We start from the raw sequence: 12,053 nt of genomic DNA on the forward strand, positions 1-12,053 counted from the left end.
AAAAATATACAGGACATTTAAGAGAATATTAAACTATAGAGGGACAAATATAGAACTGTAAAGCTGTCAATTCTAATTAACCAATATATTCGCAATAAATTCTCAATGAAAAAAATTTTTGGAGAGGAGGTGAAGAGATGCTAACACAACCAAATACTAGGGATCAAGTGTAATATCTGTTCTTATCAGTTTAAAGTTCACTTGTAAAATAATTATGTAACAATAGGCAAGAAAATACTAAAAACAATGAAAAAAGAGATATTAACCCTATCCTATAAAAGTGGTACAATTATAGTGTTTACAAAGTTTCATACTAAAGAAGGGATAGTAAAAAATAAATAAATAGAGAGACAGAAGCAGCAGCAAATCTATTTGAGAATTTTTAACAGGTAATAAGTACGGGTAACATTCAAATCAGGGGAGAAAATCAGGAGAAAAAAGATTATTAGTTCATGAACTCTCTCTTTGGAAAGCAAAAAGCAAAAGCTCAATGCTAACTCACTGCTCCATCACTCTTTACAACCAAGCTTTTGGAAGTACGATGCAAACCTAGAAGTCATACTGGTAAGTGGTAAGAATTTATATTTATTCATGGAAGCTGCTAGCTGCCTACCCTATTTCCAAATTCCTCTACTTACCTTTTTTATTTTTGTTATTTTAAAACTAAAATAGCATATTTTAAAGGTGTACAGCATGATTTAATATATTTACGTAAAGGACTACTACAGTCAAACTAATTAACATACCGTCTCCATCAAGCTAAAAAGCCTCTGCAGAGCAAAAAAAACAACAAAATAAAAAGAAAACCTAACAGAATTAAGAGTATTTGCAAGCAATATATCGGATAAGGGAATAATAATCCAAATACGTAAAGAACACATACAACTCAATAGCCAGACAAAAAACAAAAAAAGACACCAATTAAAAAAGAACCCAAATAGGCATTTTTCCAAAGATACAGAAATGGCCAACAGGTCTATGAAAAGGTGCTCAACATCACTAATCATCAGGGAAATTCAAATCAAAACCACAATGAGGTACCCACTTCATATCTGTTAGGATGGCAATTATTAAAAAAATAAAAGATAACAAACGTTGGCGAGGACGTACGGAAAAGGGAATTTTCATATACTGTTTGTGGTAATGTAAATCAGTATAGCCATTACGGAAAACAGCATGAAGATTCCTCAAAAAAATAAAAAATAGAACTACCACATGATCCAGCTACCCCTTTCTTGGGTTTACACCCAAAGGAAATGAAATCAGTATCTCACAGAGTTATCTATGCTCCCATGTTCATTGCAACATGATTCACAATAGCCAAGATATGAAAACAACCTAAGTGTCCCTCAATGGAAGAATAAAGAAACTGTGATACACACACACATACACAACAGAACATCATTTAGCCTTAAAAACAAAGAGATCCATTTGCAAAAACTTTCTTACTAACAGAACCACAATTTTATTTGATGCTGCAACTACATTTCTCAGTCCCCCTGACAGAGGCAGCCGAATACACACCTGGCAATTAAGATATAAACAGAATGGACTGAGTAGGGCTTCCAGAAAAGCTTCTAAAAGGGGAAAGATCGAAAGTGTCAAACCCCTATTTCCCATATCCCTGCTTGGAACTTGAAGCTAATGAGTAAAACTTCTACCACCACTGAGGTGGAGAAACCAAGTAAGGCTGAAAAGACCAGAATGTATCGTCAGACTTAAAAAGAAAATACATCTCTATTTAAACCATTGTTTGGATTTCTTTTTTTTTTTTTTTTTTTAAGATTTTATTATTTGACAGAAAGAGAGAGAACAAGCAGGGGGAGCGGCAGGCAGAAGGAGAAGCAGACTCCCCGCTGAGCAGGGAGCCCGATGCAATACATGGCCCATCCCAGGATCCCCACATCATGACCTGAGCCAAAGGCAGATGATTAACCAACTGAGCCACCCAGGTGCCCTATTGTTTGGAACTCTATTATTTGTGTCTGAAACTAAACCTAACTTAGAGTTATTATAAAAATTCAATTAAGTCAATTAACATAAAAATATTTTAAATATTTATGACAACTGCATTAATTAAAAATTTTGAACAAATCAGTAAGATGAAAAACCCAATGTAAAATTTAGAAGAGGCCCAATCTCATAATAATTGAATGTACAGAAAATAATGATTTTCACTTATTAGACTGGCAAAATTTTAAATGTCTGATGATAATCAGAGTTGGTTAGTAGGTAGTAACTATTAAAATTTTAAATGCATGTTTTTCCTATCTTAAAAAAAACTTTCCCTTTACCTTACTTCCCTCTCAATCTACCCACCCCATTTGTCTTTTCCTTCACTGCAAAATTTAACAAATATTTCAAAGCCCCCTTCTCTAATTTAGTACCATCTACATATTCTTGCTAAAAATTGGTTTCGTTCTCCCTCACTCTACTCAAACCATTTTTCTCTAAAATGTCAAATGCCAAATTCAATGCCTTCTTTTCAGTCCTGATCTTCCCACACCTCTCTGTGGCATTTCATTTGGCACTACTGACAATCCCCTCCTTAAATACTCTACTGTTTTGGCTCTGAAACTATATACTATTGGGTCTCTTTCTCATATTTTCTTCCAATTGTATTCATCTATTAAGAGGTAGTGTTTTTTAGATTTCTATCCTTGATCATGACACCTTATACACTCTTTCCTTAGGCAATCTCATCCACACCAGTGTATCTAACTACTGACTGTATTACGTATGATGATTTATTATCTACTCTCACATCTACATCTCTGCCCTGACCATCTCAAATTTCACATTTAAATTTTTCAATTGTTAACATTTTTGCATAATGTTCTTTAATTCACTATGTTCTCAACCTATTCTCTATTTCAAATCCACCCTCCTACTCACCAAAGTCAACTTTTTTCCTGTATCCTCTCTCCTGGCATGCCCGTCTCCCCTCTAACTATGACATCAACAAGAAAAAGATAAATTTAAAAAACTCTCAATTTTAACAGCTGATAACTTAAGGGGGAAATATGAAAAAATTCCTTTTAAAAATAAGAAAAAGGGATCCCATGATCACTACTTCAATTTGACACCCTGAGGTCTCAGCCACTGCAGGAAAAAAAAAAAAGGTATAAAGTTCTGAAAGAACAAAACTATCATTCACAAATGCACGGATGTACACTTAGAGACCCCAAATCAGTAAAATGATTGGTTCACTAGTTTATTATCAACATACAAATGTTATCTGTATTTATAACTACCAGCAACAGCCAGAAATGTGATTTTAACTAACGGACACCACTTACGACATCTTAAGATACCTAGGAAGAAAATCTAACAAACGTGCAAGACCTAATTACCAAAAAAATATACAACTTTGTTACACAAAATGAATTTAAGAACATGCCTCGTTTATGGGAATATTCAACATCATAAAGACATCCATTTTCCCTAATCTGATTTATAATTTCAATGCAATTCCAATTAAAATTCCAGTAAGTTTTTTTAATGGAACTTGATTTTAAAACATATACAGAAGAGCAAAGCCCAACAATAGTCAAGGTATTCCTGAAGGATAAGCTGCCCTCCCAAAAGCAAGACACTATAAAGCTACAGTAATTAAGACGATAAGGGCAAAAAAAAACGAAAACTGTTCAGTGGAATGCAATAGAGAACCTAGAAACAAAAATCGTAATTATCTACCTGTAATTTTGCTGTAAGACAGAGGGAGCAATACACATCACCACGGAAAGAAGGAAGCATTCAATGAAGGAGCTAGGACAACTGAATATTTATATGGAAAACAATGAAACTGGATTCCTCACACCACACACAAAAATCAATTCCAGATGAATTAGACACATAAAACGCAAACTTTTAAAACTTTCAGAAAAAAAGAAGAGAAATAGAAAAGTATTTTTCTCTCCCTGGGGAAGAGGTAAGAAAAAACATCCCGAAGAAACAAAAAGCATGAACAAAAAAGATGAATATATTATACTAAAATTAAAAACTTGTATTAATCAAAAGGAAAAGATAAGTCTCAAACTGGGAGAAGACATAAGCAATACACAGACCCAAAGAATGGATATACAGAATATAAAAGCAATTCCTACAAATATTAAAAGACAAGCCACCCCATAGAAAAATGGCCAAATACTTCATAGAATAGGAAACACATATGGCGAATAAATACGAAAAGGTGGGCGCCTGGGTGGCTCAGTTGGTTAAGCGACTGCCTTCGGCTCAGGTCATGATCCTGGAGTCCCAGGATCGAGTCCCGCATCAGACTCCCTGCTTAGTGGGGAGTCTGCTTCTCCCTCTGACCTTCCCCCATCTCATGTACTCTCTCTCATTCTCTCTCTCAAATAAATAAATAAAAAATCTTTAAAAAAAAAAGAAAAGGTGTTTGAACACATTACTAATCAGGGAAATATAAATTAACACCTCATTGAGATAATACTTTACTAGATTGGTAAAAAATTAAGAAGAATGATAATATCAGGTTTTGAAGATGTGGATTAATGGAAAATTTCATGCTTGGCTAACAGGAGTATAAAATCATTTAATCTCTTTGGAAAACAATTCATACCCTATTTTCCAGCAAGTCCAATCTTCAATGTAAGTATATATACCTTAAATTCCTGCTTATATACACCAGGAGAAGTATATAAGAATATTCGTAACAGCAGTTGACACAATCATCTTCTATTTTTTGAACCATTTTTTTCCATTAACTTCTATGACCTCACTCCCCTGTTTTTCCTCCTGTTGCATTGTTTCTTCTCAGTCTCCTTTGCTAGCTTTTTCTTATTCTCATATGCCCTCTAAAAATCAGACTGGCCTTTCAGCTTCTTCTATCTTCATTTGTCTCCCTAGATGATCTCATCCAGTCCCATGGCTTTACCACTCATAAGCTCCAAACTCCATCCTGAATGCCAGTGTCTTATATCCAAACATCCTGTTCAACATTTCCACTTGGATGTCTTGGGAGTGCAGAAGTCATTCAGGCTGTTCAAAAATATTCCTGTTCTCCTTCCTAGCACTGAATTTCCCCACCTCCTCTGAAATTAGACATGGTCATTTGACCAAGTGTGGTCAATGAAATGTAAGCTAAACAAAACAATTTTCAAGTAACACTAGTGTCCACTGTAATGTCAAAGTTAATATAGGCCAATCTCCACCTGCATTTCTCTGAATACTCTCCCATCTGAGCAAATGGTGTCATTTATCTTGTCGTTCAGCCCAAATCTGAGTCATTCTTAATTCTTCTGTCTTTCCTGCAACTCCAGACAATTTATTAATAAGTTCTACTGCTTTACCTTTAAAGTAAATATCAAATCCAACAACTTATCATCATCTCCACTGCAAATACACTAGTCTCAGCCACACTATTTTCAATAACATAGTGGAAAACTGTGATAATCTACAAACTAGTTCCCTAGATTTCCAGTCTCCTTACCACAGCCCTAAGGCCCTATACCATCCACTCTTGCCTACTCTGATCTCAATCTTACATTCTCCAGATACTCTAACTACATGGGCCTTCCCCAATCACATGAACATGCCATGTTCAAGGCCTTTACATTTGCCATTCCTCTTTGCCTGGCCCATCCCTTCAAATTGTCCAGATCTCTGCTCAAACATCATCTCCTCAGAGAGGCTTTCCTTATCACTCTACCTAAAATACCCACAAATCCCAGTCATTTTATGTGCTAGTTTATCAATTTATTGCTCCAAATTCATTCCTCATTGTCTGCTTTGCAAATATAGAGGTGGGTCCCTTAAATATCTTTTTTCTAGATGGCATGGTGATAGGCTTTATCAGCAGAAGATACTAGAGAGATATTACAAGAGAAGGGGGTTCTCCTTCCTATTTCCTGGTTCTTTAACAATGGCCAGGTTCCTACAGTGCAGGCAGGTTCTCCAGCACCTAGCTCTTGCAGTACAGAAGGTCAGCAGCGCAAGGCCAACATTCTCTCTCCCTTTGGAGGTTTCAAATCAGAGTATATCTGACAAGACATGTCCCCATGAACAACTATCAAGGGTGCTCTAGAACAAGTGCTGATAAACCTTTTCTTAAGGCATTAGATAGTAAATACTTCGAGCTTGCAGATCATAAGGTCATATATAATACTGCCGTTGTAGCAAGAAAGCAGTTATAAACAATATGTAAATAGATTAGGCATAGTTATGTTCCAATTAAACTTTATTTACAAAACAGATGACTGGCCCATGGGCCATGGTTTGCCAATCCCTGCCTTAGAAGGTATATTTCTCCACAAGCTCTGAAGGATGAACTTCCATAAGTTCCACCTGTGTGGCACCAGTGCTTTCTTTGCCATTGAGATGTGATCATACTTTTTATAACTGCCAGTCCTATCTATATTCTTTATAGAGTTTTTACTCCAATCCCCCTGATATAGTAATTCTACTAAACTTTCCCTGTTTAAATGTTTAAAAACAGTTCTTTCCTTCTTTTACATTATGTGACATGTCTCCTAATTGGACCCTGATCTCTCTCTTTACCCTGCTTTCTTTTCTTTATGGTACTTACCACTAACTGAAATTATATTATCTGTGTTTGCTTACTTTTTAATTATCAGTGTCCTCCTCTAGAATATAAGCTCTATGAAGCCACTCTGTTCACTACTGAATGAATTCCTAGTACCTAGGACACAACATATTCATGATAAATATCTGTGTGTGATCAAATAAATGAACTGCTGGTCACAGTGGACCAAAATATCTTTTTAGAAGTTCAGCTCTTGAATTATATCAAATGAAATGATGAATGCCCCTTGCTTATATCTGCACGTGCTCTCCCTCTCATACAACCCTCATTCGCTCATATTCTGTGTCTCTGCTTATGGTATTCCTTCAGTCTCCACTCTAAAATTAGTAGATAACCTCTGAGTGCAAAAATTCCACCTTACTGCCATTTAAACCTGTGAGGCTCAAGCAATACAATACAGAACTCTCCCAACACATTCCACAAGGGGCAGAAAGCAATTACTGAGTGAGGTGGGAGAGATAGGTAGCTTCTTTTTAGGTTTTACCCATAAAGGTTGGCAGGCTTCCAAATAATAAGTTGTTACTGCTTGAACTGGTAGTAAGTTAAAAACATCCAAAATAATCTTACTAATAATTTTTCAGTCCATTACTTTAAAACATTTTTCAGAATAGAAATTTGTAACTTTTCTTTTTTTTTATTTTTATTTATTTATTTGAGAGAGAGAGAATGAGAGAGAGCATGAGAGGGAAGAGGGTCAGAGGGAGAAGCAGACTCCCTGCTGAGCAGGGAGCCCGATGTGGGACTCGATCCCGGGACTCCAGGATCCTGACCTGAGCCGAAGGCAGTCGCTTAACCAACTGAGGCACCCAGGTGCCCAGAAATTTGTAACTTTTCTTAAAACAGTCCATTAACTTAAGGTTCACCAACCATTCCTTCTGAGTCTCTCATTCTCTCTTATGTATACAAATAAAAAATACTAGTCGTCAATGAATCTTCCAACATTTCTGTAGGCTCATCTAAGGTGGATTTTACTCCTATTCTCCCACAGCTGTGGCTTTCTTGTTTTTACTTGAGAATAGTGTAATAATGCAATGGTTGCTGGGAAGTTCAAGATGATACCCAAATATCAAGTTCTGGATGCTCAAATTCATCCAAAATAGCTAGAAAGCACTAGACCAATACTGGTTTTGCTCCATTTCCTTCCTATTTCCTCATTTGTCTCTGCTGATTTGAGAGGGATGGAGAAACAGAAAATGTCAAAGGTCATAAAAAGGTGGACCAAATAGGTATGGGGTCTTTTTTTTTTTTTTTTAAGATTTTATATATTTATTTGTCAGAGAGAGAGATCATAGGGGGAACGGCCGGCAGAGGGAGAAGCAGGCTCCCTGCTGAGCAAGGAGCCTGATGTGGGACTCAATCCCAGGACCCTGGAATCATGACCTGAGCCGAAGGCAGCTGCTTAACCGACTGAACCAACCAGGCATCCCCCCCTTTTTTTTAAGTAGGCCCCACGCCCACCATGGAGTTCAGTGTGCAGCTTGAACTCACAACCCTAAGATGAAGACCTGAACTGAGATCAAGAGTTGGACGCTTAACCAACTGAGCTACCCAGGCACCCAGGGTATGAGGTCTTTAGTGGAAATCATTTCTTGGTCTTCTCAAACAATCTGAAGAACAGAGACAAAGGTAATAACATTAATAAAACAATGACCTCCAGTTCTTTCCTGCTTTTGTAACTACTTCACTTCAACATACACTATCAAATTTCAGTTAACAGTAAAGGCTGTTCCTCACTATCAATGGCAAGAACTTCCAACTTCCACAACCTCTTGTCCCTGAATATCAAGTTTCTGCAGTTGCTTCCAAGTTAAACCGGTACCTTCTGTTTAGGACTCAGTTACACTTAAAACAGCTTTAGGTAGTCCAACAGTATTATCTCTGTCCCTGATTCTGGCAATTGACTGCCTACCAGAGCCAAAATAGCTATAGGAAATGTAAAAACAAAAAAGAAAGAAAAAGAAACTTTTCAGGGGAGAATATGGGAAAAAAATAAAATATGTACAAATGTTTTAAAGACACTCTGGATCTAAAGACATTTCTGTTGTTTGAATCAATAACATATTTAGTATAATTTTGACTGCTCAGAATATTACATTTCTATAATCATGAGAATGGGGGTGTTATTTCATTTTTCTTCATTTTTGCAATACTACAAGTTTCAAGAAAAACTAGTTATATAAGTAAGTCTTCAGGAATATTAAGCCAAGCTTCTCAAACTGCAGTTGGTTTTTTCCCCTTACCCTACACTCAAGCTAGAGGAGTAAATTATTTTCCACAAGCGAAAAAAAAATTGCATAAAAGATTGGTTTCCAAAACATCTGCTGCTTCTAAAAGGTCTTAATATGATTTTCACTCAAATAGTATAAATGCTAAATTGCCTCAACAGAAATTCAGCAAAATCTATTTGAAGGAAACCAGAAACAACCATAAATAGCAACTTCTAAAAGATGAGAGTAATTTGCTTTGTTTTTTCCATTTAACATCATTGTTTATTTAGAGTTTTACCTTTCATTTCATTGTTAACACTGCTTTTGGAAAAATCTGTGGGAAAGTAACAGAGACAAACTTCCTAAGCAACCAAGCTAAGCCCTAAACAACATTAATCCAGAATTGTTCACTGACTTGCAAAAGTGTAACATTTTGATATAACACTAAATATTGTACCAACCTATATTAAGTGAAGTGCTGATAACGGAAGACTGATCTGGGAGGTCTGAAATCTATGTTAAGAGTCCCACTTCCAATAATGGCTAGATTTGTAATTATGGAGAAGAAATCTAACCTAAGCCTCAAATCCTCATCTATACAATGATGAGGCTAAAGTGGATTATCTCTAAGATTCTTTTCAGGCACAATTCTTTATCATTCCCACCATTTCCATGACATATTCTAAGGATTTCACTGATTCATCAGACATTTATTAAATACCTACTGTGTCCTTGGCACAGGCATGGTATCTGCCCTCACTGAAGTTATATTTCAACTGTCCCATTATGTAGTAGAAAATGAGTAAAACATAAGCCTAGACTTAATAATATGATAACTAAGAATTATTTTTAAATGGCGATACAAGCCAAAAAGGTATGATAAAATCAGCTTGGGTGGGAGAGAGACTCTGAGTCCAATCTCTAATATGAATACAAGGCTGAGTAACAGCAGACTGTGCTGATCCATCCCTGTCAACTTTTAATCCTTCTGACTGATGAAAAGCATGAGACATCTGTTTATTTTTAAGTGTATGCTGGCGGCTGGCTTCCTTATTTTCACCTTTCTTTGTACAACTGTACAGAATTCATCAAACACTTAATATACACCAACCAGCTGATGATAGTGACCTTCAAGAAAATTAAGTCGTAGGAGGGGTATAAAAAAAAATGCACAAATGACAGTAATATGAGAAAGAATATGGTGTTACAGTTGTCGAAAACTTCATGTACTCAATACAGTGCTCCCTCTTAAGATAAAAGTAAAACTGAGAGCTCCAAAATAGTAAAGGAAACGAAAAGAAAAGGAGAAAGAGAGGAAGTAACATTTACTCAGCACTTAACAGGTGCCAGGCACTGTGAGGGTAGTTTTCACTTACTCTTCTCCAGCCCTCTACACAAGAAAATACCCCAAACAGATGATCATCTACAGTAAGAAAAATCCACCCCACTCCACAAAATGATTCCAACAGCCTGAGAGTGCATTTGAATGCAAATGCACTGTTTATGTAATAATCATTCTGCTTAGAATCTTAGTATTTGGAACTAGAAGAGTCTTGGATCACCCAGGGAACCCATTCATCTTAAGGACGATGAAACTCAGGGGAAACAAGGTAAGGAGCTTGACTAAGGTCATCCTTGTTTAGTGGCAGAGTTGGGAATCAAACCAATAATCAAGGCATCACATACCACTCTCCCAGCCAGTTTAGTGAAATTCAGTGATTCATTTTAGCTTCTAAGTTACTAAACACCTGTGTATATTAAAGCACTTTTATTAAAATAATCATAAAAATCCGTTTCTACAAATGGCTCAGAATTTCCAAAGAATGATGTACCATATTCCACACAAAATTTCGAAACCTATTGATAACCAGTAACCTGCGTTTACTGCGTTTGAACATTTGCCTATATTCCTGACTGCTCTCCTCATAAAGATTCAGGTGCAAAGCGGAGTGTATTTTTTAGAGAGAATCAGGTCGCTGAGGTAAAGCTTTCTCAGACAAACCCCCGCGCCCAGGGCTGCCTATGCACTCAGCGATTCGTAATCCGCGAGCCCGGAGGGAGGACGGAGAATGAGTGTGCAGTAACGTGGCTCCCGTGCCCTCGGCTCGTCGGCCGCCTTCGTCCTGCCGGGCCGGTTCCGAACGCCGACGGGGCCGGACCGTTACGGGGCCTCCCGGGCCGCGGCGCCCGGTGCGGACCGCCCCTCCCCCACCGCGGCCTGAGCCAGCGGCGCTGGCCGGGACCCCCGCGGCTCCCCGCGCGAACAATACAAGGAGTCCCTTAGCGAGCCTGAACGCCGGGGCCCGCGCCACCCCGCGCCACGGGCCTCGCAGAAGGCATCGAGTCGCAGGCCGCGAGAGACAACCCCACGGGAGGGAGAGAGGAGGCGGTTAGTCAGGGGGTTCGGAGGCCGCCGTGCCCTCAACCCGTACCTGGCTCCAGGTGATGAACTCGTTGGTGTGGGTTTCCTCCACAAGCGTCCATAGCTTGCTGAGGAAAGCCGGCACGTTCGAACTCTGCTTCATTGTTAACGAGACGCAGGGATTCCAAATTCTACACCCGAACACGGCGGCGGCTGTAGCGGCGGCGGTGGCGGCGGCGGCGGCGGCAGCTGCTGCTCCGGGAGAACGCCCACAACGCAGGCGCAGCAGCTCTCGAGCCCCGCCCCCCCAGCCTTGCCGAGCGCGCAGCGAGGCTGGGTGGACCGGCGGCCGCACATGATGGACAGGTCTCGGCGTTCGGCCCCTGCGCGCTCGTCCCGCGCTGGTCCCGTTTCCGACCAACCCCAGGCGCGGACCGCACGACAAAGAGAAGCGATAGGATGCTGCGACGAGGAGGGGGTGGGAGCAAAGGGGGCGCTGCCTTCTCATTCGCCTTTTATATAGGAGCCGTCACTGTAGCGGACCTTAGGCTTAGTGGGCTGTGTTTGGTTGTTTCACGTGGAAACGGCTTTGGGTTTCTGAGCTGTGGCTGGGAGGCTACAGAAAGTCTTCAGGGGTATTTCAGCCATCAGTTGGGCCGGCAAAGTGTGATTTGGGCTAGTCAGGAGGAAGTATAATAATTCACATGGAGGGTGGGGGGAGGGTAGGGAAGCAGCTTTCCAAACATGATGCTAGGCCCCAATTTGAAACTGTCTTAAAAATAGTAAACCCTGCCCTTAAGTTTTCATTAGGAGAAAATGGTTCCATTAAAATACGTTTATCAAAAAGAGGAATTTAAATATTAACTCACTCTTAATTATGTACTACAGTGAACCATAAACGGCAATAGGCACCTTACAC

General features: G+C 39.0%; 1 protein-coding gene across 3 annotated transcripts in view; it reads right to left on the reverse strand.

Moving 5' to 3' along the window:
- HSF2 (heat shock transcription factor 2) overlaps positions 1 to 11,399 on the reverse strand; it is a 36,960-nt gene extending 25,561 nt beyond the window's left edge. For all 3 annotated transcript variants that reach the window (XM_028117088.2, XM_028117087.2, XM_028117086.2), the window contains exon 1: positions 11,205 to 11,399. In XM_028117088.2, coding sequence (XP_027972889.1) covers positions 11,205 to 11,297 — 93 coding nt within the window. In that variant the 5' untranslated portion in view covers positions 11,298 to 11,399. The remainder of the gene's footprint in view (positions 1 to 11,204) is intronic.
- Between the last annotated feature and the right edge of the window lie 654 nt (positions 11,400 to 12,053).

This window comes from Eumetopias jubatus, unplaced genomic scaffold (genome assembly GCF_037043125.1).
Source record: "Eumetopias jubatus isolate StellerSeaLion01/CBP00866 unplaced genomic scaffold, mEumJub1_p1.0 scaffold_6, whole genome shotgun sequence".
Lineage (NCBI taxonomy): Eukaryota > Metazoa > Chordata > Mammalia > Carnivora > Otariidae > Eumetopias > Eumetopias jubatus.